Source organism: Solea solea, chromosome 3 (genome assembly GCF_958295425.1).
Source record: "Solea solea chromosome 3, fSolSol10.1, whole genome shotgun sequence".
NCBI lineage: Eukaryota > Metazoa > Chordata > Actinopteri > Pleuronectiformes > Soleidae > Solea > Solea solea.
In genome coordinates this window covers 14,073,698-14,101,419 of record NC_081136.1, presented here as the reverse complement: position 1 = coordinate 14,101,419, position 27,722 = coordinate 14,073,698, and the positions used below count along the sequence as shown (strand labels likewise).

Here is a 27,722-nt window from a genome sequence, read left to right as displayed (position 1 = left end):
GAGCATTGCATCTCCTCAGATGTGATGTAAATGAGGGTGACTGCAGGTTGCTTGTTTCTATGGTGAACAGAAAGTGTATTTAAGCCTTGTACCCACATCAGAATTTGCATCACTATAATTTCCTTTAGGCCTTGGTTAAAAAACAAACAAAAACAATGAACACATGACAGTATAAAGGGTCAACTGGTATTTGGACTAACCATTTTTCCTTTTTATTTACCTGCAAAGTAGCAGAGGTATAAAGTGATGGAAGAACAGATACGCAGTCATACACACAAGCACACTAGAACCTTTACTTCATTACTTTAAGACACTAAATCAAAGAGATAAACAAGGAATCTTTGCTAACATGTTGAAGGCCACCAGTTGACATTTGAATGAAATTATTTAAATCATATTTATACTGTATATAAATCTATATATTACCCAGGTTTTACCCACTTTTTTTTTTTTAGAGTTATTCACAAAGCACACAATGCTGAGGATGAAAACAGGTACACTACATTATTTCATTTCACAGGGAGTTTTTTCAGCATGAAACCTCTTCCACTCCGGAGCCGAGAGACTGAACAGATTTCAGCAGAGAGAAACTAAGATTGATCTACTACAGATTTGGAAGCACTGCCCATTTTATATCCTCCCCTTTGTGTCCAGCCTGGCCCGAGTCAAAGCAGCACCAAATATAGTTGCACTCGAGCCGTCTCTGATGTGTGACAGCAACAAAGGGGTAGACGCTAAGACTCGAGGAGAAGCCAGAGGAAACCGTGCTCCCTCTGGGTGAGACAGCAGTGACAATTCTGGAGATCTCTTAGAACAGAGAGCCAGTGGAGGAAAACAGCTGTCCACATGGGGGGTACAAGCAGGCCACCAGGCAGCTTTGTTGGCTCAGTCTCTTCGGGGCACTTTCCATTTAACACAGAGGTCAAAATATGTCTGGGCATCCCTCCCAGGTCCCATGGTCCTTAGTTTCCCAGTAGCCTCCCTTATAGAGATGGACTTGCTCACCTGTGATCTGGTCCTCACAGCGTTCAAACCAAAGCGCCTGATAATTGTCATGAGGTGCACCTGAAAGAGAGGATAAATTGGTTGCAGAAAAAGTTCAAAGAAAGCGATCAAGACAGATGATTAGAACAGAAATGAAAGCTAGAAGCCTGTGAGAGACAAAAAGAGGAATACTTGCTTTTTAAGGAGGGATCAGTAAAAGAATCCTCATCGACAGCTTTTGGAAGAGAGAAGGGGATCACAGAGATTTTTTTTTACCCCTTGATTCCAAAATTAAGCCCCATACAAGGTATAGAGGAATACAAAAAAATTAAACATTAACACACACTTGACTAACCTTCTTCTGATTGGCTGGAGGTGCGCTGGCTGGCGGCCTCCCTCTCCCTTTCTCGTCGGACGCTGCGCTGCTTCTCCTCCAGCCGCTGCTTCTCAGTGTTGGCCTCATCCCAGCGACCATCCTCCATCAGACGCTGGTCGGGCCTTCGCCGGCTGTCAGTGGGGGCCACACTCTCCTCAGGCTCATTTAGGGTCAGGGCCAGAGCAGTGAAGTAGTACATGGTCTCTGCACTCTCACTAGAGATGTACAAAGATAGACAACAGAGGGATTTAACTAGTGTGTGTGTTCCAACATATTTTACAAACCCTGTGATATACTGCGCTCCGGATTTAATGATGCCATAGACCAGAAATACAAAAATGGAGATAGTCTTCTGGTTTGTAAAGTAAAGCCAAGCAATTAGGACAGAAGTAGCAATTAGCCACTAGGTGACGACTCCACTAGTTGCAAAAGTTACAATCTATGGATGATTCAAATTATTTCATTCTCTGCTTCAAAAAAGACTGAGAAGGTATGTTGTTCACGTCTATTAAATGAACTTCTCACCTGACATTTTCAATTTAAATCTTTAAATAATCAGTGAGAATATGGACTTACAAAAGAAACAGAAATACAATAATACAAAGAACAATAAGTCCTCGCTAATAATGTGTAATTTAATATAAACAGGGAGACTTATATATAAACAGTATTGATAACATTAAATTGCTCACTTGAGTGGATTTTTAAACTGTCACAAAAGAAAGAGACATACTAGCTTCAACGAGTTGATTAAAAGCTTTTTGATGGTGCTAATTATGTGTTTAAAAACTGGTTCTTGGTAATCAATGATGTACAGGTACATAATGCATGTCAGAGTAATGAAAGGTTAAACTGATTTAGTGGTTAAACTCACATACAGGGTTCATTACACCTTGCCACGTAGTCATACTTACGGAAGAGAGTTCCTCCTCCACACTTCTCTGGCTTTCAGTGTTTGGTAAACAGTCTTTTGTTTTCCCTCAGTTCCGTTCTCTCCACCTCGGCTGCTCTGCATCACTCTGGAGAATTCCATCTTCTCATCCCATGTCCCAGACAGCACATAGTGAGCCTTGCCGTCTTTGTCCATCACCACTCCTGTCACCTAAAAGTGGTTAACAAATGTTTTAAACCCCCGGCTCCCTCGCCATTAATGTTTTCCTCATACTCTGTTTTTCAGTCCCTCATTCAAACTCCATAATAAGATAAAATCAAGTCAGATGACTTCATCAAGTAAGATGAAGTAAAGTACTGAGTGCTAAAGTTCACAAAAAGCATTTGTGACCTGTGACCACACAAACTGCCTAAAAATGAATGCGCTTCTTAAGAGTTGTACTAGAAATGACGCTGCTGTATTAAATACAACAAATGAAGAAGAAATGTGCATGTTCAGTGAACAGAGCTGAAGCTGATTAAAACATTGCAGAGACATGGAGTGAATGCAGATAAAACACAACCCCACTGGTCTTGTGGGAATAAAGTATGATACTTGGGTTATGTTAAGGTAATAATTAGCCATTTCTTGTGGAATGTGCAATATCTCAGTGAGGGTAATCTGCAATATTTGACACTGACAAGGTTTATGCAGGTTTCATGTAGGTACAGATTGTATAAGATAATCGTCTAAAGATAATTGTCTCAAATACCACGGACAAAATCTTCTTAAGTGAGATAATAACGGCTTATCTTATATCATCTCACCCTACAATAATTCAGGGTATATCTTAATTGTCATATAAGGAAATGTCTTCAACGACACAAGGAAACAATTACAGACTTACAGAAGAGGAAGTACTGAAAGATTTAATCAAAGAGGAACAGTAACAATGAAATGAAGCATGAAACCTGGCTTTGCAACAATAAAGAGGTGGTTTGTGGAGTAGAATTAACAAAGGTTGTATGTAGGATCTGTGAAAACTTCAACAAAGTTAATTTTCTCACCTTTCTGGCTACATCTCTGGAAAAATAGCTGTAAGGAGCAAACTTCAGATGGCAGCGGTCTCCAGTGGTGTGATTCACAACATCAATCTCTCCTGACTAAAAGGGAAACAGAAAGCATGTTTAAAAAAATTCAAATGAAATTTGGGGTGAAATTTTTATTCAATTCAATTGTATTTATATAGCGCCAAATCATAACATACATTATCTACATAGCCCTCTGCCTCGACCAGTTGGGGTGAAAAATGGGGGACAATATGATGTGGTGTGAGATATTTGTAGGTCATTGCTGATAGAAAAGTGCACTTTTCAGTGGATTTAAAGGCTTTCTTAAATGGCGACTTAACTTTGTTTTTCCTGAAATATATCCTAAAAATTAAACAGCCCATTATTATTCCATAAACCTGTCTATTTATTGCAAAAGCATGAATTAGCCATGTAGCTGAGATGGAAAAAATATGAATGTGTTATGTGTTGAATGATGGTTTAAGTCATGCTTGTAGTACAGAATATGAACATGATTCAAAAAATCATAATACATATCCTATCGTGGCCTTGGTATCAAATCATTAAGGATGTTGAAAAATACCCAGCCCTATTCCTCATTGTTGATGACCTCTTTGGAAATCCACCAACTATCACATGGTTGTTTGTGTTTGACTGAATTTCCTGCTCAATACAAAGCCTTAGACAGTATGAGCCCTTTCTTTCTCACCTGGTCAATCCACAATTTTCCAACAATGATGTTGTGAACTGTGGTGGTAACTTTCTTCCATGTGTAGTGATGGTTGCCTTTTTCGAACTCTGCATGAATTGTGCCTGCATAGAGATAGGGAGAGAGAGAGAGAGAGAGGAAGTGAAGACGAATATTTAAAAATCCCTCACCTAAAAAAAAAAAAGAACAAGTCCATGATTTGTTATTATAAACCTCTGACAGGCAACATTCTCATAAGCTGAGGTGTGACAGATGAATTCCTTGAGCTTGAGCTGTTCACAGAGTAATGAGTACACTGTTTTGTTCACTACTTTTGTCTCTCCATCGGGAAATGCCCGCAATGTCCCCATCACACCCTAAATAGACGTCACCATCAAACCGCATGGCATGCTTGAGATGCTTTGACTCTGAACAACTCTTACCTAAAGGCATTATGGAGAGATATTTTCCCCTGAACTTGCTGGCAACAGTGATTTCCTGCCTCAGAGTCCATCCTCGATCAGAAATCACATGATGTGCTGCTGCAGGTGGATGGTGACTCACCTGGGAAAAAGGTACAGACTATGAGGCATAGACAATATGAGTGTAGTAGTTTCACAATGAAGACTAGCGGTACACCAATTATTCTATATTTGCCATTTCTTTTATATTTGGCATTATTATTATGCTTATTCATATTTATTAATTGGCCAATTGGTATGTAGTTTTGTTCTCAGAAATTGATAAATAAACAAAAAAAAAACTTCTTGTTTATCAAGCAGTGGAAATATACGTATGTATCATTCACTGACACAATCCCATGTAAAACCAGTCGTAAAAAGAAGGAGAAAGCTTGCCTAATGCTAAGTAATTGGGATTTTTGAAGTCATCCTACTTGTTCAAGTTTAACCTCCCAGTTGGAGGACCTTCAATTTTCTTTTTTCCTCCCACCTGCTCACAGAGGGAGCGGTAGCCACTCTCTCTCTGGCGGTCAAGCTCATACGTCTCTCCCAGCAGAGGATTGAATGGTTTGCCCGTGCGGTAGACGGTGGTCGAGTATGAGGACACGGAGAAGGCTGCCACGTAGCACATCTGCTCCAGGGAGCTGTGGCATTTGGCAGCTTTGTCCAGCAGCTCATGGTACTCAAGGTCCTCTGACAACCGCTGCAGCATTGAGATGGGCTCGTTGAAGTTTACCTACAGAAATCAGAAACATTTCAAGTCTGTGTATTTTTAAGTGGCCATGACATTTCGTTAAAAAAACAGACATGCTTCTTTAAAGTATTAAATAAATGTTCAAAAGAAAAAAATGTTACGTTAAGTGATTTAATGCCGTATCAGTCAAATAGTAAAACACTGCTTTTACAATTACATTTTTTATTTGATTTACCAACACTCATTCTGCTGTAAACCTGATAACGGATTTTTACAGTACCTCCCTGTCAGTCAGACCAACTGCACTGCACTCACCTAAAGCCAAGTCTGCCACCTGCTGGCTCTATAGTGGACCATGTTGAAACTATTTCAAGAATTGCTTTCATCCGTTTTCTCAAGCAGTTTCACACAAGTTTGTCCCAATAGGTTTCCTCTTACAAATATTCTTACAATTTATAAATATCAACACTGTTTAAAGACAGAGTCAGTCCAACACACATTCATTTTATAATGTCAAGATTATTGCAGCAGTATTTTTAATTGATTTTAGTCATCTACTTATTTTAATTAGTCAATTATTATTTCAAATTATTGCATTGTCCTAAACTACATGGATTATTTGAAACTGTTTTCACTGGTTTGGTTTAATATGACAAATTACAAATGCGGCAAACATGCATGCAGTTTTGAAATGACATGTTTTTAAGAAATAAAACAGCTTCTAAGTGTCAAGTATTTCACAGAATTTGACAGACATAATTACAGCAAAGCTGGTGGTGCCTTAAAACCTTTGCACAGTACTGTAGATCTTCTAACTTTATATAGTTAATTTGCTATTTTAAACTTTAAAAGGTGTTTTATGATTATCACATTGTTATAACTAGAAATGCATAAAGACTACTGACCTACGCTTTAGAGCACATAGGACAATAGATACGGCTCTTTTGCCACAGAAACTCTTTTAGAGGGGTGATAGCCAGTCACTGGATTGTTGCAGAGTATCTTTTTTTTTGTTAGGTGGACAATCTGAAAAATTCAAATTTAATTCATTTTTAATTTAAGTTCAACGCAATACTTGGCTTTTTGAGGCTGATATCAATATCAGTATTTGATTTTTTTTTTCGTGTATATCATAAGGCCTATAGCAATTGTTGAAAAATAATTAACACGAAAAAATTATATATATTACTTGAATTTTCACCAGTAAACACTGTAATGTTGAAATTTGAGAGTGTATAACTCAACTTGTCAAAGCCTTCTGATGGCTTCAAAATGAAACAAGTTTCTGCACTGTCATTCCTGATCTGTAATAAAAAGCATAAAGGAAGCAGTGACAATAATGTCTGGTTTATTTGTTCTTGGTCTTAAGACAGACGGATGTCAACTCAAGTTTTTCAAAATGTCTAAACATAACGTGGTGACTCACACTACATGTGACGACAAAGCTTGTTGTTGAGCCAGTATTGCAGACTTGAAGATAAATGGTTTTGTGATCAACCCACATGATAGGCCCACACAGGTGCCAACAGTCTGACCTTTAATTTGTGTTTACATTGTTAGTTTGAATACTTAACAACAAAACAAAGACATTAAAATAGCAGCCAATAGAAAGAAGAGGAGGTGAAACTTATTGAGGATTGCTGAGTCAGCAAACAGAAATCCAGTACGTTCCAGTAGAAGTTAGTAAGAGTCACAGTTTTACTCACAGGCATTGGGATCTTAGACAGTTCTTTGCCGATGCAGTTCTTCATGATACTCCACAGGTTGAGAGAATAATTGGGTTTGTCTGGGATGCGCATTCGCCTCTTCTTCAGGGGCACCATCTCCTGGGAGGGGGACTCCTGGTTCATCGCAAGAGGCTCGTCATTAAGCTAAAAAAAAAAGGCAGAAAGCCAAGCCAACCAATTACAAACATTCACAGTTATTTTAAATGAGTCAGTCTGAAAATGTTTGTATTGTGCTATAGCACAATCACTCCTTTGATATTAATTTGACTGCAGCTTTACAAAAAACAACAACAGTGTGTTTTGTTCACATAAGCAACTTAACAAGCAAAAGTAAAATGGGAGTTCTTTGTCAAGGCAGCCACATACTGGCTATTCTTCAAGTTTAGCCCTTCAATTTAACATTATAATGGGAAGAAAAATACAGCTTCTTTGACACATACCGACTGATCATCAGGACACATTTCACTGTTGAAACCGCTGATATTACTGCTGGATCTTCTGTAAAAGATTGAAAAACAAAGAGATTCTGACAGTGTCTGATGGATTCAGTTAAACGGACCATAATATTAAAGATATTCAAGATACTAGGACATATGAATACATAATTCAGAGTCCACACACTAATCGCTTTCAAATCGCACAGGACGCAATGTAATTGTTCTATTTCTGATAGTTCTGTGTTTTATGCAAATAATAAACAATACATCTTGTTAACTGTTCATATGCTTCAGTTCTCAACCTTGCATTATTTGACAGAGTTAAAATTCTAACATGTAGAATTTTTTTTAGGGTGGGGGTCAACCGACAGAAATGTAATACAAAATTTTTATTATTAATAACAGTTGTGTTTTTGTTACCTTCCATGGAGTCTGTCACCTTATACCAGGATTCAGTGGGTTGCAATATGCAGCTTAGTTAGTTAGTGGTGTTAAATGGATACTAACTACAAGGGCAGGAAGGTTAAAAAACAAAAAGAAAAAAGAAAAAAAAACACAACCGTACTTAATTTTCAGGTCATAATTAAATAGAAAAAAAAAAACATGACTTCAAATATATTTTTGCCCCTAAATTCTACACAGTGCTCTGCATATGAATGTTTTACATGTATTACATGTTTTAGATGCTACACACTGGTCCTGTAGTTTTAACAGTGTTTTGATGGTATTGTGGCAATGTAACACCACATTTCGATTACGCAGTGAATACTACAATGACGCCGACTTTAAAAAAACACACACACAAATCAAATCCATTGCAGCAGTAGCAGTGAGAACAATTGCATTTTGATAATCTTTCCAAAATGTTCAGCCTTACTGCACAATGCATACTGTTGACAGGAATCAAAGCGTGTGACTTTGAATATACCCCATGATTTCCTGTCATACGAGGAACTGGGTGACATAAATAAAAAGAAGGGAAATCACATTTTTAAATATTTCTTCCTCTACAAACATGTCTGTCAAAAGAGATGACACTAACTTGTGGAATTGCAGGTCTGCAGGTACAGTGATAAACTCAGGCGCTTCCTCCATGGCATCAAAGAATTCATTGTCATCATCCTCATCGCTGGCCTCACCTTTTCTCGGCCCGACAGCACCTTTCCAGGAAACAATAATTATTTTCCATTTAATACTTCTAGCAAATTGTCAAAGTTGTCTGTTCTTTTTTCATAACTTGTATGCATTATTACATTTCTATTGTTGCATTCTTTTTAAATCAAAATCACTACTCACATTACCACTTTCTCGCATCAAAAAGCCTAAATATTGTGAGATTGCTATGTGTGCAAATATATAAATTTAAATTCTATCATTCTTACAATAATGTATAAAAAAAGCATGATCATATTTATATATATATATATACAAATACACATACATATATACACATATGTATATACATATATACATAAACACATATATAAAAGCAATAAATAACTGAATGATACTAGCATGTAAAATGGGAAGGTGGGAAGAAATAGGAGTTAGGAACTGTAATTTGTGAGTTGATCAGCATTAAGGTCAGAGTCCCATCTTACTTTTATTGTCCGCTGTAGCATTAGTCTGTGCAGCCCCTCTGAAAGCTCTTTCAAGGTGATTGTGCTGTTTGGCCAGTTGCTCCAAAGTCTCCTCCAGCCTCATTCTCTGCTCACGTTCAGCCTGCAGGGCCTTCTGCCATCGCTTACTGTGAGCCTGAGCGAGAGCCAGAAAATCTCGGCAAGCCTGAGGAGCAAAACAACCAAACAACAGTTTACTAGAAGCCCTGAAACCCCAGTTGATTTGGCCTATATGAAGTTTGGATTCTTGGGGCTCAAACAACATCCTTCCAGGGGACATGTATATCTTCATGTAAAAGGTAAATCATGTACTACATGTAAAAAACCACTGTATTGAAGGAGCTGTATGAAAAAATGTATTACTGATAAACTACCAGGAAAATGTCTTAAACTATAATGGCATATCCTACATAAAGCCCCTTTAAGTCATAAAATTATCATACGTCATCAGAGTTTAATGAAACATTTTAAACTGAAATGGTGGCTCCATTGATAACAAATTATTCAAAATTTCTATTTTCATTTGCTACCTACAAACCTTGCTCAAACACAACTCTAAAACACCTGGGTTACCAGAGAAGTTAGTCAAACACATATGTTTTATTTTGACTTAAATTAGTTGACCGTTTTGTGTTTGCTGACAACTGCTTTATGTGCACTGAATTGCTCCCTGGGGACAAATGGTGTTTTTTGAACATGAAATTGAAACAGTAAGCTGCCGCTATGGGTAGTTAATGCTTTATATTACCTCTTGTACATGTTGTCAATGTAGGATCAATGCTTATAAAATTAGAACAGATGGTGGGACTATTAGCATGTGTGCACATGACAACAGTGTAACAGCATGTGTAAGTACGCCTCCTTGTTTCCATGTTTCGGACACTTCCTGGCAACAAATGATCTCCAATGTTGTTAACTGGTATTACAGCTCGTTTGCAGGGCCACTTTCACTGATACATTGTTAAACATCAACAATACAAACTTAATATAAATAAATTAAGAGAGCAGGAGGTGACACTTGCATTAATCATAGCATTAGAGGTGATGCGGAACAGCGTGGCCCTCTCTGTGACCTGACGAATCTTATCCCCAGCCTCTCCAGTCAGACGCAAATTGTCCAGTTCTGATAAAGACCTGAAATAAAAATGAACAGGAATCAGCTGTAAGAACAAAAAATAATCGATGTTTGGTTGCAGTGTTAAAGATCATGAGCATGTGAATAGGTGGATTTATTATTAGAACTTGCGTTGTCTTGTTTGTTCAACTGGTTATCTACATCATTCTTTTACGTGCAACACCACACCTTGACAAACAATTAACTTACCTGCGTCACTGTGTTTAAAAAAAAACCAAACATTGTATGACTCATTTATCTGTAAATGTTTTGTTTTGTTTTTCTGTATGTTTATCTACATATTTCAAGTGTTTTCAGACCACACCTAAACCAACAATTAGTTATCTTTACATCTTTAATCCTGATGTGTCTTGGAAGGATTTATTCTTGGAATTTTCACTTTTATTTTCACACAATAGAGATGTGGGGAACCTTTGGCCTGAGAACTAAAGCAAGAACACAGAAACAGTGTGTGGATGGCAGACCTCTGGAGGGCAGAGCCATGCTTTGAGATCAGATCATTGCATGTGCTGAGATCCTCCACCTTGCTGCCTAGTGTTCTGAGAGCAGACTGGACCTCAGAGTTCTGTGAACTCCCACCTGGTCCCGGGGCCGCAGGTGCAGATGATGGTGAAAAGTCATCACCAGAGTCATCTATTGACAAGAAAGGAAGAAACAGAAGAGGACTTTAAAAAAGAAAATCTGCTTTCTTTTTTTAAAAGATTCAAAGACCAAAAACATTTAATACAATTTTCCTCTGCCTGTTCTTCTAATCTCAAATGACAGATAATGCACATACTGCACTGACAAGAAAAACTACACATACTGTCACCTTTATTCATTGTACAATGTGTACTGTTACTGTATACAACATTTCGACAATTTTTATTTTTACTTTTTTGTCCATTAACTAGTTTCACATACTTCAACATAAACTCCATTGAAACACATATCAATGTACAAACTTCATTCAAACTTCAAACATTCACAAAAAGTGGGACTTGTATCCTTCATTTCAGCTTGCTCATGACCTTTCTCACAGCCAGTTCAAAATCCATGGAATTTTCAGCCAAATCCAGAATTTTATATTGGTGGGTACTGAGAGCAAAGTTCACTTTTAGAGTGGATGACATCACACGCTAGAGAGAGGTCGTTCAACTGTTCAAAAAAAAGAAAAATCTCTTCAACTTGCTCTTCAGTTCACAAATTGGAACTTTCCTACTTCATTTTCTACCAGAATGTAGACAAATTTGTCACATTTCATACAATGTCTTAATATGAGGTGACGTCCTGCGTGGTTACGCCGTTTCTTGTCTAACTCTGAAATAACCTCTTTTAAAGCACAGTGTCCAATTTTATTACCGGACAGCTAGGGCTGGGCGATATAGACTAAAAGTCATAACTCGATATTTTTTAGCTGAATGGCGATACTCCATATATACTGTACCTCTCTATATTTTTTCTGTGATGTAATTGGGGTTTCCCCCAAAGCATTATAGCATATTAGATAAAATGTTTTCCAGAGGCGAACCCTTTAAAAAATATACAAACAGTCTGTTATAAGTTTAAGCCACATGCCAAATGTCAGAGGTCACTGAAATAAAAATGCTACTTTTTTTTTATTAATTCAAAAATACAATACTGTTAGAATTTTAACAGAAATAAAAACGGACTTAATAAAATTGGAACAAACATGACTAATAAAATAAAAATTCAGTGAAAATGAATGCTTAATTGGGTTTAAACAATTTTCTCAATTATTTCACATAGATATTTAACACACCTTGTTGATATGATAATAAAATAATGTCTTATATTTTATTATCAATATTGACAACTTTGGGCTTCCATATGTAGGTGGAACTTAAGGCAGAAAAGCCAATCATCAGCCGGTGTCATGTTTGAGGCAACAACAGGAGAGGAGGCAGCCACAGCGAGCGCAGAAACGGAGCGACTGTAGTGAGGCATTTGTGCAAAACTGCAGAAAAACTGCAGAAAAAGTGTGGGTGTTGAACCCCCCTCACCACTATCTCAAACGCTTTTATCTCAAAAGCGTGGGTGTTAAAACACCAACATCTCCCACGGGCAGAAGGCAGCACTTTTTGGTGCTACCCTTTCTACTGCTGTGTCAGTTTGAATTTCCTCTACGGGGGAAATCAACAAAAGTGTATTTAATCTCATCTCATCCTTTTGCATGTCCACATATTTTACCTGACTCAGCCTGCATGCGTGCTGCTTTTGCTTTGGCCAGCTCAAGCGCGGTGATCCAGCGCTGCCGTTCCACCTCACAGCTGGCCTTTAGGTGATATGTTTGTGCTCCTCCATTGGAGATGACAAAGTTGCAGGCATCGTCCACAGTGATAGTTGCTGTGGCCAGGTTGATTGTGCCCCGACACGTGTGGCCCATCTCTGCCTGGGTCCTGAAAAAAACAGAGGAATTTGTGAAACGTGAAACACAAATCTTAGATGCATCAAAATTCTCTCTTGAATGTTTATGAATCAATACAGAGAAATCTATCATTACAGCATGGGGCAATTTTTTTAGAAGAAATCAGTAATTGCAGTCCATCGCACTGGTGTCACAATGGTGTCCGTCTGTCCGACTATTAATTGCAGGCTTGACAGGCTTCGGCAAGTGATTTACTGTGGAGTGCTGACTTTGACATTGTTAAGGATAGAAAACAATAGGGATGTTGGTCTGTTTTTCTGTTAATGGAATATCTGTCGGTTCACTTGACAGGCTTCAAACATGGCAGATGACTTACTAAGGGCAGCAGTGTGTGCAGTGCCAACTGCACACACTGGTGCAAAAGAACACACAGTGCAAAAGAATGGGTACAGGAACTGCACTGATTTTCCATTAAAATCCGGTAGATGTAAAACAGGCGATCGCCCCTCAGTTTTAGGCGCAGCTCCAACAAGTCATGTGTATGTGAGCTGCTTATTTTATTGATACATAAAGCTTAGAAATACAGATATGTGTGCAGGTGCACCCAACTACTGTTAGTTGATACTGTATGAATCAGTAATAAATTATATTAAAAAAAATTATTAAAAAAAAACTATGATGCATTAACAATCATTTTATAAACACATTGGTGCCATCTGAATGGTGAGCAAATTGAATAGTGAAGTATCAAGCGATTCCAACCCATTGTTTTGGGGCAGCTGTGTCATCATTGTGTCATTCTGCAATGTTACCGAAGCTTTAATCTCACAAAAACAGATTGTATCAACAGAAAATACATCCACTGAGGTGAAGCAATTGAGAATCAACGGTGACTATACACTAGCTCCTAGAGATCAGTGGTGAGGGATTTCTCTGGTGACCTTATAAAGACCTTATCTGTATTATGCAGGATAGTATACCTGTAGTATGACAACAATCCATTGCTCAGGACAAACCACCTCCGCTGATAACCTTTGATGTAATTTGTCCATTTGAATACCCATCCTTTGTAAGTGTCACCAGCTGGGGTAGGAGTGGGGGTCTTTGGCTCCGACATGGCAGCCCCAAAATTTGCTACAGGTTTGAGGAACCTTGGAGAGAAGAACCAAAGTTAAGCAAAAATAAGGATTGTGCTTTCATTTATTCCAGAGTAGTTAAGGGGGGAAGGAGGGCTATTTTAATTTAAAACATTTGAATTATTGTTTACAATATAAAAAATGTTTTTATGAAATTTCAACATTTTTATAATTATAGAACTGTTCCATAAGTAAGTTACATGTTAATGTACAGCATAACATTTGGTAACTCTTTTGAATGAGTATCTTTTGTATTCCATTCGTAACACGTGTTTTGACAATACAAAATGTTACAACACATTTTGTTATCATTAGTTAACCCTGTAATACATCCTCATGATTTATCCATTTTTATTCAGTTTATTTGTCATTTTACAGCCCAAACCAAATGTTTAAATAATATGCAAACTAACAGAGTTGTCACATTCCTATCTTCAACCTAAACCAACTCAACATTTTATTCAAGATTGTCTCAATCAGTACAGTGGCTTGTATTGACTTTTCTGTGTGGTATCACAGGTCAAAGGTTAACCATTGGATCAATACTAATTCACTTATGACAGACTCAGTGCTTAGACCATGGGAAGATTTTAATACAAGGGGGACCGTCCTGTGATTAAAAGATCATGATGCATTTATGCCCTTTGAAGAAACATAAAAACACATTTTATGAATAGACATCCTGAAATCTGTTATTGTGGTATTCTAGGGAAAAAATATCAGTTATCTTTTTAATGCAACAATAAAACACATATTTACAAAAAAACGAATCTGAGAAAAAGTTAATACAGTGCTAAATAACAGAAGCTAGCCAACGTTAGCTACAGGAAGGCTAAGTGTGCACAGTAACAGGAGATAGCGAGAACATGAGAAGAAATGCCAGCTCATACGTTTGCTCGAACTTTACCAGCTTACGTGTACATATGTTTATAACAACGATATGGACGAAATGCACCGCTAAACAACTGCTAGCTTACTAGCTAAGCGTTCAAACTCACAGACGGCTAAGTGTTTACCTTGACGTGTCCGGAATGTGAGATCAGGCAACCAGATACCCAGTGAAGTCACAGCTAACTTTGACACCCATATGCCACTGTGATTAGCTGAAGGGGCTAACCAGGTAACAGGACAAGCAAGACCTTAATGATGAAAACAACGTGTCGGCTCCAGCAGTGTCGCACCGGTGACACAAAAACACAACAACGTGTTTCGTTTGTGTCGCACAGTAGTCGTGCATATATAGGTCTTCTTAATCTGCGTACGCCGACAAGAACCTACGACTAGCTGGCTACATCTAACTAGCTTACCATTAGCTTGTTGGTTACACCCGGTGCAACACTATTCAGTTCCGTGGAGAAACAGGCAATCCGCTAAAATCGTCTGATAGCATAAAGTTAGCCAAAATCACCGTTAGACCGGATTCGATCGGTCATTCTCCTTTCATAGTAAAGGCACTCACAAACCGTACAACATGTATGTCTGATGGAATGTGTCTCATGTGTGACATAACTAATATAACGGTTACTTTGTTTAATGCACTTATTTTCCCACCATTCGTTTTCTTTTAAAGGGTATAACCGGAAATCTCCTTTGATTTAATGTGACTACGTTCTATAACTTGACACACTGAAACAACGTAATTACAAGAGTTGGCAGTGTTATTAAATATTAATTAAATTCAGAATGTGGCACGAAGGAACACATTCGCTACTAACCCTAACCCTGCTAATGGTATGAACAGCTTTTGTTTATGGCGTAAATGTGTTAATTTTACGTTTACTAGCACTAGTTCCGTTACTAATGCAGGAACATAATAATATTGTTGGGATTTTGTTATGATGTTGTTTTTGTCTCATCTTTTCCTGCCCCGCGTCGATGGCCTCTATGTGATGTCCTTTTATCATTTTATGTATGTCTTAGATTGGGTCGGAGGAAATGGCTTGTTCGTTGGGCTACGATAACTCCGAACAGTTTGCCATGATATGCCTTTACGGTCACCGATTCGAATCCCGTATCTCCCCGAACTTGTTTAATTGAGATTTGGCAAACTACATGTAAATAGATGGTTATGGTATTAATTAAGCAGTCTTTGCTGTTTGTATACATTAGAGTATTTAGTTTATCACAATTAGTGACTGTTAACGTTATAATATGTAAATAATGTAAAATAAAAATGTATAAGCTTAAGCGATAGACAATCATTTAGTAATTAAATTATGAATGTTATATAACTTGATTCTGATGTGTGAAGCAATATCACACACTCCTTTGTTGCAGAATTACAATAACTTGAAACTTGGCCCTTTGATATGATGGATAATGGCTAAATTATTATCTCTGGTGTCCCGATTGCAATTGGTCATAACTTGGTAGCCCACTGCGAGAGGTGATTGGTTTTCGCAATTCTTGGTAGTGGGACGCCATTTGATTGGTCAATTCTTGGTAGCGATAAGCGATTTGATTGGCTTTCATGTGACGGCCGGAGCTCGACGTGGCGGGTTCGACTGCCAATATTGCCGATTATAGATGACAACTGACCCTGATGTCTTGGTAGCTTCCCGGCCGCTGATTGGCCGGAACCTCAAATTCTTGTTAGATTCGGGTTAGGAGACTGGAAGCTGATTGCCTCTCGCTACCTACAATTAACTCGACCGGTTTTGAACTTCGGAGAAAAGACGAACAGGCAAATCAAAGGGAGAATAATAACTACATGAAAAGGATTGAAGAAGACAGTAATGCAACAACTGGAACTATCGTTTATTTTTTCCCACTGCAAAATAGGAAGTGATAATGATCTTTCTCCACTCATCCTTTTTTTATTTCAACAAAGCTTTATTGTGAAATACTAGCAGGGCGAGGGGAGTATCTAGCATTATAAATTGGAATATTGAGCAATAAGTGAATTTTTTTTTTAGGGAAAAATGCGACTCCGGTGGGACTCGAACCCACAACCTTTGAATCACTTGCTTTAGTGCCTAGAAGTCCAATGCGCTATCCATTGCGCCACGGAGCCACTTGTTGCCTCTTATATGAAGTGTAAACCATATAATAATATGATGATATGGTATTATACTATAATCTATTTAGGAATACAAAACTAGATTGAATAGATTTCTCATCTATGAGACGATAACCTCACGGAGAGTAAATAATGCAAGCATGTTATGCCCTATATTGAACACTGGATGGCGCTGAAGACAGTCACCTGCTCACCCACAAGTGAGAATTCTGAGAAAAAAAGTCAGGATTCAGAGAAAAAAGGCAGGATTCTGAGGAAAAACGTTAGAATTCTAAGATTAAAGTCACAATTCTGAGGGGAAAAAAGTCACAAATCTGAGATTAAAGAAAAATAATTCCGATCGTCGCGCTGTACCTCACGTGGAGCAAATAATGCATGTTATGTGCTATATTGAACACTGGATGGTGCTGAAGATTAACGAGAAGACAGTCACCTGCTCACACAACGTCTCAGAATTCTGAGGAAAAAAAAGTCAGAATTCTGAGATTAAAGTCAAATCTGAGACTTTTTTGTAAGAAGTCATGTTGTTTTATTTATTTTTTCTTTCCTTAATTTTTTTTTTTTTTTTAATGTGGCCCTTATACTCTTCCGTTATTTCACACATGAAGCAACACAACAATATACCTTTCTTGTATTACTTATTATAAATATAATATAATAATAAATCTGCAGGATAAATCTGCAAAATATTTCACTCCGGACAGTTTTTACAAGCACGCTGTTTCCACATCCTGTCCAGCGGACAGAGATGTACACGGCTAGTGACTCTTTTTTTCAGCCGTAGCTTTTCTTTTCGTCTTCATCAACAAATTCAATGTACAATCAAAGTAATTCATACAAATACAGACAGGTCGTGGACAAGGCCAGTGGGAGGCCTCACACAAAAACATGAAACAAAGGACACAAATGAAAAGTGCTAGAAACCCTCTGGACTCCTGCGTGTCTCTGACATTTCCTGTCAGGAGCGGAAGTGTCTGGAATTCTGCTCAGTCTCCGAAACAGACGTTTGCCTAAGGAGGACGTAGCGAACGGCGTCTGCATCTCTTCACACTCACTCCATCATCATCGTCCTGAGCCAGTGTCCCCACTTAACGTAAATAAAAATCGCTATAGGACATGCGCTACCAGGTCAGTCACTTACTACAGACGAGACAAATGGAAAATGAGCCGAAAGATTCTTGATAATTATTGAAATGGGTCTTTCCTTTTTTCCCCTCTGCTGGATTTGTTACAGGTCTGCGCAGTCGACGTGAACGCCTGCTTGGACACAGGAGAGGATTAAGTTACCGCTGCTGGCGGTGGATTATTTTATTGGCCTCTTCCTGTCACGAGTCTTTGCTGGTCTTTTTTTTTTCAACCAAGATAAATCGTTATTTGAAAAACAACAACAAAACAGGTACGTTATTGTTATCGAAAATAAAATGTTGCTGTTTTCTTGCAGTGCCTCACTGTGGGATTAACTACGCGTTAGTACGCGTCCTTTGTTGCCGCTGTCTCACTGGTGGTTTTACTCCACTTACAGCGTACAGACAACAATGACATTAAAAGGTGTAAGAAATTAATCCCGTGTGGCTCAAATGTATGACGATGAAGCAGGATTTAAAAAGGTCTAATTATGCAACAGCTACACTATATACAACACAACAGACCTAAATACTAGAGGTCGACCAGTAGTGGATTTTTAAAGGCCAATAGAATAACGGTAGTGTGAAGCATTTAAAAAACCCAATGAATTGGCTGATGTCCCCTTATCCCCATTACTAAGTAAAATACACCACCAATTAAAAATGTCAGTCAACATCATACTATTCTAAGAAAGATTGTAATCACACTATGTATGTACATATTAAAAAGTTACAAGGCTGAAAATGTTTCATCATTGATTGCATTGATTTAAAAAAAAAAAAACAAGTGTATTTCCACACTTGGAAATACAGGCATTCCATTAGTAGGCTGCATGTGTGTTTGCAGAAGTAATAAAATTCACAAGGTTCACTGAATGCATCTCATAGCCACTCCTCTAACCTCAACTTGACCTGGACCCTGTTTTTTAATTCCAAGAGATGGAAGTAATATAACATCATGGGTGCAACCTGCCTTAAAACCCCAGTAGAAGAAGATGCATGTATGTTGAACCGGCTTGAAGAGCAGTAAAATGTGTCTTAACATGACAGGCTGAGACATAGCAGCCATCAGGCACTATTGAAGCAAGTGGCGTGTACAGACATTTGGAAGGACAGGAGCCAAAATTCAAAGGGCACCGGTGTGGCAGGCACCACTCTATGCTTAAAGCAGGCATGTCCAAAGTGCGAACTGGGGCCAAAGGCAGTCTGGCCCTGAATTTCATGTAAACCTCCATGTGGACCTCCATACATTGGTGTTTAATTAATGTCTATTACAGAGATCAGTATTTTCTATACGATTGTCCGTGCACGCCAGGGATTGGAGCTAAAGTCCGCCAATGATGATAGGTTGTATAATGTCTTATTAATCAACTAAAGTAGTTAACCGGTTGACTGCCACTAAATATCCATGAAAATGAGCAGTGTCATCCTCACATGTAGACTTCAAGCTGTGTAGTAGCAGATTGCTTTGGCAACTGTGAAGCATTAGGTGGATGATGGCTGATAGATAGAGTTACTGGCTTCCCCGCCTCAGCTGCTCTAACCCCCCAACCCCCCTTCCCTCACTGCAACTCAATGTTTTGGTCTGAGGCGGATCCATGTCCTTTTGCCCACTGATGCCAGACTGTACTTTTCAGAACAGACTCCCAGTATGAAAAAATGTGCCTGCTATTGTTCTGTTTTATTTGATCTATAATACCCAGCAAATACATAATTTAGACAATCAATAAACAAGCATGTACGTTTCAAACGTAGCCCAACCCTTTCTTTACCTGTGCACCCCTAATTAATGTAGTAATATACTTACTATGTGACACTTGTTCGTAATATTTACAATATTGATTGTGTTGCATAGCCTGACTACACAAATGTTCTAATTTTCTCTCCCTTATTATATAAGGGAGAGGTGGTCAACAATCTTGTTTTTAAATGTGCTTCATAAATAAGTAGGATTTGATTAGGTTCCAATTACCACAGATTATCTTCATTGTGTCAGTGATCCACTCCTTTCCAGTTGTTGCATTTAAATCAGCCGAGCATTTCATAATAATCTTTTTTGTACCCATATGTTTTGATCTACACTGCAGCCTGGTTGTATTTCTCTGGGCAGACTCCCAGTTTGAGAGAATTTACCTTTTGTTTTGACAAGCCCCCTTTTCTTTCATTCTCACGCTCAGTATAAGAATGTTTGGGATTGGCTGAAGAAACCGAAGAATAACAGAATTTATGAAGATTTTTACAGACATAACACAATATGTGTGATTAGCTATTTGTGGATCCGGGTGTGGATTTGGCTCATCCCATAAATGTACGTCTTTCATTCAAACATATGCAAAACTAGAGCAAACACTCAGAGAACACCTGATGCTCAGTTTCTCACAGTAACAACACAGATCAAGATCTGGGTTTTGAACAAACTACACAGGAACACAGAGCTACAGTATTTAAGGTACTGTGACTGTTGTGTCTGTTTTTTCATACAATACTGACTTTTTAGCTATTTAGCTGTTATTAATGTGAATGTCAAAAAGTCCTCTTTCTTGTAATGTTGTTTTTTTTTTTATCTGAATCTAGATTCCTATGTGGTTCAGCACATAATCTAAGACATTTCTTTCTTTCTTAAAGTTTATTTTCAAATAACACCTACACAGATTGACTTATCAATCACAGAAAGAAAAGAAATACTAAGAGCCTAAATGTGTTAAGAATTGACATGGTCAATTCTGTTTTTCATTTTAGGAAATTAGTTCTTGTGTGCATTGCCAATATAGAAGGCAACATTAAACCAATTTTCTTCTAAAATAATAAACAGTAAGTGGAAATGATTGCTTTTGTAGTTTTGAAACATGTAACTGTGACACATATTACAAAATCATCTGCACCTCATGTGTTGCTTTCTTTGTCTCAGGTAGGTAATGAGACCATCAGAAAGTAGTGACAATAGTATGAAACTGAGGAAAGCAGTAAATCCTCCCCAAGAGATTTGTCATTTTTTGTTCTTTGACTCATTTGTCTCTGCGTCATTTCTTTACTTCTTCATTTTTGTCTTCTCTATAGATATGTCTTTCCGGCGAGGTGTCGTCAGACAGAGCAAGTTCCGCCATGTTTTTGCTCAGGCATGGAAAACTGAGCACTGCATCGATGACGTCAGAGTGTCCCGTGTGACGTGGGACAGCCCCCTCTGTGCAGTCAACCCCAAATTCATCGCTGTTATTATCGAAGCGGGTGGAGGAGGAGCCTTCCTTGTTGTTCCCCTCAGCAAGGTACATCTTGCCATGACATCCAGCATCAACGTGAGGACAGGAACAATCAATATTCCTGTCCTCTATTCTGCCTCACATAAGACACGATGGTGAAATAATCCTGTGATATGTTAAATATTTCCCTCTCATTTTCACTGCGACAGAGTGGCAGAATCGACCAGTCCAGCCCGACAGTCTGTGGCCATGCAGCACCGGTGCTGGACATCCAGTGGTCGCCTCATGACGACAACATCATTGCAAGTGCCTCAGAGGATTGCACCGTAAAGGTAGCTTTACAGTGTTGAAGTTTGTCAGGTTGCGGCCGTTTTGTGGCACTTAACTGCATTTATTGAGATCAGCTACAGCAAATTCTTTCTCACTTAACAAAGGAAATCCACTGTAGATGTTCCTTAAGAGCTGACTTGTAAAGTAAATGCCACTAAAAATAATGCAATAAATTAATAGCAATTATCATAACACTTCAACAAATATGTTATATGGGTAGTATATTCACTTTCTGCCAATAAATGTAACACAGTGTACAACTGCATGGTAAAATTAAAGAAAGTAAGTAGTTACCTTAGCTTTGAACTGTGAGTAGAAACAGCTAATCTGGTTTTCTGCAAATGAAATTCTACCACATTCTTTGTTGAATTTGAACTTTATTTGAACTATATTATTATTATTATTGTATTCTCTGTAGTTTGCCATTCACAAACCTAGCAAGTGTTTGTATTGGTCAGACACATTCACAACAGCAGGGAAATGTCTGTAGCTTGTGTGAGTGCTACATTCATTAACTTGCTCTGAATTATCCAGAGCCTTTCTACTCCTTATTTTTACTAAAAAGCAAAGTGTGAAAATGTTGTTTTTTTAAACATATGAAGGACAAGACAGGCTATTCATTCCTTACTGCCTCCTAGTATTTTCTAGGTCAAATAACTGCCTTTCCAAAAACAGGCTGAACAATATTCTAGATCACTTGATATCACTCAGATATTGATAATTATCACAATAAATGTCAAACAATGAATTTGATAGATTTTTGCTCTTGAGTTGAAGTGGAAGAAAGCATTCAAATGTATTTTAAACTAATTGTTGAACAAGTTGGCAAGTTATGGGGGATAAATAAAAGTACATCTAACTTTATCTTATCTTGAAATGACAATGACCTGTTAAACTTCACCAAGCTCTACCATTAGGTGTTTTTGAGATATATAAAATGGATACACAAAAGAAACATTTCATCCTGTGCAATATAAAGCCTGGAATTTCAAGAAATGCAATGTCAATGCCTCCTGCTGCATCTTAACAACAGTCTTTTATGTGCTGCTGTTTGCAGTTGTGGCAGATCCCAGATGGGGGTTTGACAAGTCCATTGACCGAGCCCATTGTGACCCTTGAGGGCCACAGTAAAAGAGTGGGCATCCTGGCTTGGCATCCAACTGCTTTCAACATCCTTCTCACTGCAGGTAGACTTATTTGTCACAACTGTGGAGTTAGGAAAAGCAGGAAAAAAACATGAATTTCGATTACACTGTAGGGCAGTGTGGTTGACATGTTGTTAAAATGGTGGTGTTAAAGGCCGTGCAGTAGCAGATCATGGAAACAAATCATATGTCATCTGTTTTTCCTCAACAATATCAAGAAATCTGCAGAAAAGCGACGTGTATCCTGTGGCCTGTAGTCTGTGTGGAACAGTAGTGAGAGTTGAACAATGTCTCTCATCTTACTAAGCAAAGAATTGGATAAACTGTCACCGCAGTTTATATCATCCAGTGCAGGTTTAATCTGAGTAAAATTATTTCACTTCTAAAAGTGCACTTGATTTTATATAATTTGTCAAACATTCTATGTAACCACGTTTATCCTCGGACTTTAGCAAGACAATTTAGTTCACATTAGTGTGATATTGTTAGCTGTATGGTCAAACCACCTCCAAATGTAGTTTTTGTGATCAGACCCGAGGAACCATTACCACGAACAATGTTAATAACAAACACATGAGATTCGATTTTCCAAAGCTGATTTAAACCACATATGGAGGTGGTTTAGAATGCAATTCTGATTTTACAGATATGTTTGAATCTGTCCTATCTGTTTCAGTCGCTCAGATAGGTGGAAGACAGTGGAAGACAATAGTTTGGGACAGTAACAGGCACATATTTCTGTTTTTCTTGAAATCCGTGTGGAAGACTAGACTTCCACATATGGACACATGCAGATGGGATCTGATCATTTGCAATATATAATGTGAACGGTTGGTCAGGAATATCAGATTCTGATCAGATATACAAAGCCAATCAGACCACATTGCCCTCGTCCTCAGAAATCTCCACTGTTCACTTACTGTTACTGTCAGAACCTTACTCATCTGACATCATGGTAGCCAAAGCTGAAGGACCTTTCACAGCTCGTATCAGACAGCCTCTGTTCACCCTGCAGTATCGATCTCCTTTATGCTTTTTTTTTCCATCCAGCTTCAGTGCACCTAGTTGAATATTGAAATCCTATAGAGCACTGTGAACTGCTTCTGTACAATCAAAACATACATTTGTGTCATAAACATAAACATATCTCACTGCCGCTCTCTCTCTCCAGGCTGTGATAACATCATTTGTGTGTGGAACGTGGGGACAGGGGAGCTTGTGTACCAGCTGACCGATGCCCATCCAGACCTGATCTACCATGTCAGCTGGAATAGGGATGGCAGCGCTGTCTGTACTGTCTGCAAAGACAAGGCACTGCGCGTCATTGACCCTCGAAGAGGCACCGTTCTCAAGGTTATTTGCATTTATAATATTCAAATGTATTATGCACGGATACGTCCTGACAGTAAATACACCCCGTAATATGTCTACCAGGTGAGAGAGAAGGTCCATGATGGTACCAGGCCTATGAGAGCTGTGTTCCTCTCAGATGGGAAGATCCTGACCACAGGCTTCAGTCGTATGAGTGAGAGACAGATGGCATTGTGGGATACTGTAAGTCTGTTTCAATTTATAATTTATATTCAATGCCAGGAAGTAGCATGCTCCATGTTATTGTTATTCTGACTCTAAGTGTTGGATGAAGTCAGTCGGACATTAGTAGGCATGAGTATCAGATCAATATTTGTTTTGTTTTACAGAAAGATCTCTCAGAGCCAATGGCTGTACAAGAAATGGATACAAGTAATGGAGTTCTTCTTCCCTTTTATGACCCTGACACAAACATGGTCTATCTGTGTGGAAAAGTATGAGCTCAGTATTGAAATACAAACACAAGCTGGTGATATTGAGTTTGCATTTAAAATGAATGTTTTACTGAGCTGCCTGATTTGCATCTTGTTTATCCTCTGGTTTTCAGGGGGATTGCACCATCCGCTACTTTGAGGTGACGGATGAATCTCCGTATGTTCACTTTCTCAGCTTATACAGCAGCAAGGAGCCGCAGAGAGGGGCCGGCTTTCTGAGTAAAAGAGGTGTGGATGTCAACAAGTGTGAAATTGCCAGGTCAGTACAGTATGTTTAAGTAGCAGAGGAAGTCATACTATGCATATATGATTCAGTGAAAAGACTTCTAAGTGCCAAAGAATGAATCTTACAAACATGAATCAGCCACAACAAAAGTCCCACGTTTTAAAATCTAATGATTAGGTCAACAGCAAAATAATGCATGTAATGTTCAAAGATAATAATAAGTCTCTTCCAGGGGGCAAAACTGATTCAGAGTTGCTTTGAGTTTAGTGTACAGAAGGTCAAAGAGGGCAAAAACACTGACATCTACGTACTTCTACTTTATCACAATACAAAATTAAGAACGTGTATCTCCTTTGATTTTCAAACAAATGCATTCTGACGCTATTGTGACGGGCGTAAAGTATAAAGTTAATTTAATTTATGTGCATGTGTACAAACATATACTGTATGTATGTATATATGTGGATATGTGTGTATGTACTGTATATATTTCTTTCTTTTTTTCCCTTTTTTAGATTTACATCTACTTGTAATTCAGGAACTCAGAAAGTCTAAAGAGAAAAACTGTTTTCTTTGCTGTGTGACAGTTTTAACCTAAAATAACATTTCCACTTTCTTTTGTAGGTTCTACAAACTGCATGAAAGGAAAGTGGAACCCATCTCAATGACTGTACCAAGAAAGGTAAGCATTAACATTTCATACCTACACAGGACATGTAATGATATGCAAACAAGTTAATCACCCCATCATCTTCTTGTTGCCTCCCCAGTCAGATCTGTTTCAGGGAGACCTTTACCCGGACACAGCAAGTCTGGAGCCGGCTCTCCTGGCTGACGAATGGATTGCCGGGCAAGACGCGTCACCGCTGTTGGCCTCCCTGAGTGGTGGCTACTCGGCACCTCCATCCAAGCACAGAGACACCCTCAGGAGCAAGCCCAAGCTGGTCTCACAGGACTCTGGTTCTGGGGCTGCCTCACCTGCAACTGGCCAAGTAGCAGCTCCCTGTGCCGACAAGGACACGGAAGAAGAGGTGACACAGCTTCGAGTAGCCACGAGAGAGACGGATGGAAGTATTGAGAGGCCGAAGAAAGAGGTTAGTCAATGGAGACACACTGACTGTACTATTGGGTCCCACGCTCAGATTGGGGTGAACAGAATGAAATTTGTTTTCCTCTCTTCTCAGGATGACGTGTTGAATGAGTTGTTGGCAGAAATGAAGGCTCTGCGCGCCGTCGTACTCGCTCAGAGCCAGAGAATCGAGTTGCTGGAGAGGCAGCTGGCTCGGATTGCAGATGGGGATGTATGAGGAGGCAGGAAGTTCACTACGTTCAGAGGGCATTCCGTACTAAATCCATAGAGCATAGCCTTATTAGAATCAACACCTTGAGCTGTGTAAGTGGAAGAATGCGGTGTACAGTAGCAACTGACCGTGAATCAGAGTGGATTACAACATCAACTATTGCAGTGAAAACATAATTAGCTTCTGTGATCGTTTTCAAGATTGTGGTCAAGATCAACTGTGTCATCTACAGTTAGAAAGAGTGACACTTAAAGTGTCATCATTTTTTTTTTATGTTTCTGAGGAAGTTGTAGTAGCAGCAGCTGTTTGGTGTTGCATTTAGGAGCTTTGCAAGATTAACTTTTGAGGACTTTAAAGGAGATTCAGTGGCACCATTGCCCCAATATGATGTGTGATTTAGGAGCAAACCACATTTATTTTAAAGCCTCGCATTCTATAGCTAAGCAATCAAGCAATTTTTTTTTTCACTCACAAACGTTAGCATTAGGGCTCTTTAATCAGGTAGTTAAACTTTGATGTCATATCAGACCCTCAATTGTTAACACATCCAGTCACTTGTGTTTGGTTTTTCTCCACTGTAGGAGGCTGTGTGTGACATTAACAAATGATGATGTTCACAGAGAGAAGTACTTGAGTGATAGGTGACGAGAGCTTAATATGTATGTGTACTGTAATTCTGTGTAGTCTTCGCAGTCAATGAAAAGGTAACACTTGTGATTTCTGTACCTCTTGCTGTCAGGCGGTCTGTGACATCACGAGGAGAGATATTTGTCCGGATGATGCAACTTGAGTTACGGTCAAGGTCTCCTCACTTTTGACGTCAGGCTTTCACTTGTCATCGTTTTTTTCAGAGCTACTAGCTAAACTGAAAGATGCCCCGAGTAGCATACATGTATACAGACCATAAATACGGTATAATCCTAATACGTGTTACAATGCATACATTAAACATAGTCAAACCAGTTTAACAAAGGCTTTGCAGCTACAAGAAAGAGGAAGTTTCACTCAAATGTGGAGCATTTTATACAGATTGCGATTGCATTTGTGATGGTGTTGTTTTCCTTTATATATACACTTCATGTACACTTCTGTTTTGCATATCCATCTGTCACTTACCATGTAACAAAGATACATTCCAGGTCAAGTTTCTCCATCTCTTACTTACATTGTAAAATGCACATTATTTCTTTCTGCACCAACCTCTTAACACTAATTGTAAAACTAGTAGCATTTTAAAGGGGACCCCCTTTTGCGAAAGCTCAATAAATATTCATTCCTCCTTTGTATAAACTGAGTGGCTTGTTATTTGCAGTGAGACATTCTGCTCATGGTGATCTATTTGTGGTTAGTATATTGAGTGTGCACTGGTGTCATGGTGTATGCCACACCCTTTTCCATTTCTCTGTATATTTCGCTGTCTGAATAGACAGAAGATCTCTTTAAACTACAAAGCAGGACTGCTGTGTTGCACATCTCCCATTCGCCGTGTTTGCACGGGAGCGCTCAGCCTTGTTTTAAAATTTGGAGCACGATGCAGAGTATTTTGTGGTGTGATGAAGAGCAAACTGAGGTGGTCTGATGAAGGTGCCTCTTCGGGGAACTATTTTTCTATAGCTGTGGAAGTAAAAACATGATCCATATACGCAGTAAGCACCGTGAGAGTAAAAAAATTCAAATATAAGCAAAGTCAACATGCAGAGTTTCAGAGCAGAACACAGAACTCATCCAAAGATACAGACACTGAACACAAAGAGAACTACAAATGAGGAAGTGATAACTATTCAAATTCACAGGTCACATCACAAGTTAAAACACAATGATACCAACTATAGTATCTATATAAGAAAAAGTGAGAAGAGCATCCTCAACCTCTGAGCAAAATCTTAAAACTCAAAACAAAATTAAGACAATTGGGTCTCAAAATTGGAAAATATTTTGTTGCTTTCCTTTCTTTAAATAGTAGAACAGAAAATATAAAACGAGGTTATTGCCGCTGTCGAGTGCTGTTG

General features: G+C 38.6%; 2 protein-coding genes and 1 non-coding gene across 6 annotated transcripts; 1 reads left to right on the top strand and 2 right to left on the bottom strand.

Annotated features, from left to right (window-relative positions):
* Positions 1-174: 174 nt before the first annotated feature.
* LOC131455979 (oxysterol-binding protein 1-like) lies at positions 175-15,038 on the bottom strand. 4 transcript variants are annotated; one of them, XM_058623918.1, is made up of 17 exons: positions 14,583-15,038; positions 13,411-13,581; positions 12,253-12,461; positions 10,527-10,695; positions 9,950-10,061; positions 8,910-9,093; positions 8,351-8,468; positions 7,312-7,366; positions 6,851-7,015; positions 4,941-5,186; positions 4,433-4,553; positions 4,011-4,114; positions 3,299-3,394; positions 2,275-2,462; positions 1,340-1,575; positions 1,181-1,219; positions 175-1,065 (listed from the first exon to the last, which is right to left on the bottom strand). In XM_058623918.1, exons 2-17 carry the CDS (start codon positions 13,545-13,547, stop codon positions 923-925), a joined length of 2,322 nt encoding a protein of 773 aa, XP_058479901.1. In that variant the 5' UTR covers positions 13,548-13,581; positions 14,583-15,038; the 3' UTR covers positions 175-922. The 4 variants fall into 4 exon arrangements, with proteins under 4 accessions (XP_058479901.1, XP_058479900.1, XP_058479899.1 ...); XM_058623917.1 differs by having other exon boundaries at positions 7,312-7,369; positions 14,874-15,036; XM_058623916.1 differs by having other exon boundaries at positions 7,312-7,369; positions 14,583-15,034.
* Positions 15,039-15,723: 685 nt separating this feature from the next.
* coro1b (coronin, actin binding protein, 1B) lies at positions 15,724-26,992 on the top strand. The gene is made up of 12 exons (XM_058623920.1): positions 15,724-17,713; positions 17,820-17,981; positions 20,767-20,972; positions 21,116-21,238; positions 22,294-22,423; positions 23,553-23,734; positions 23,816-23,935; positions 24,082-24,186; positions 24,300-24,445; positions 25,037-25,094; positions 25,183-25,506; positions 25,597-26,992. The coding sequence occupies exons 3-12, from the start codon at positions 20,769-20,771 to the stop codon at positions 25,717-25,719; spliced, it is 1,515 nt and encodes a 504-aa protein (XP_058479903.1). The 5' UTR covers positions 15,724-17,713; positions 17,820-17,981; positions 20,767-20,768; the 3' UTR covers positions 25,720-26,992.
* trnar-ucu (transfer RNA arginine (anticodon UCU)) lies at positions 16,491-16,579 on the bottom strand. The gene is given in 2 exon segments: positions 16,491-16,526; positions 16,543-16,579. It is a non-coding gene; the product is annotated as a tRNA-Arg (tRNA).
* Positions 26,993-27,722: the final 730 nt, after the last annotated feature.

What these genes read in the sequence shown, in the direction of transcription:
- LOC131455979 (XM_058623917.1), bottom strand. Translation starts at nt 13,547, where the DNA reads ATGTCGGAGCCAAAGACCCCCACTCCTACCCCAGCTGGTGACACTTAC. An exon ending in ACGCATGCAGGCTGAGTCAG is followed by an intron (nt 10,696 to 12,252) that starts GTAAAATATGTG and finishes TCTTGTCAATAG; the next exon opens with ATGACTCTGGTGATGACTTT. An exon ending in GCAGACCTGCAATTCCACAA is followed by an intron (nt 7,370 to 8,350) that starts GTTAGTGTCATC and finishes AATCTTTTACAG; the next exon opens with AAGATCCAGCAGTAATATCA.
- coro1b (XM_058623920.1), top strand. Translation starts at nt 20,769, where the DNA reads ATGTCTTTCCGGCGAGGTGTCGTCAGACAGAGCAAGTTCCGCCATGTT. An exon ending in TTGTTGTTCCCCTCAGCAAG is followed by an intron (nt 20,973 to 21,115) that starts GTACATCTTGCC and finishes TCACTGCGACAG; the next exon opens with AGTGGCAGAATCGACCAGTC. An exon ending in GAAGAGGCACCGTTCTCAAG is followed by an intron (nt 23,735 to 23,815) that starts GTTATTTGCATT and finishes TATGTCTACCAG; the next exon opens with GTGAGAGAGAAGGTCCATGA.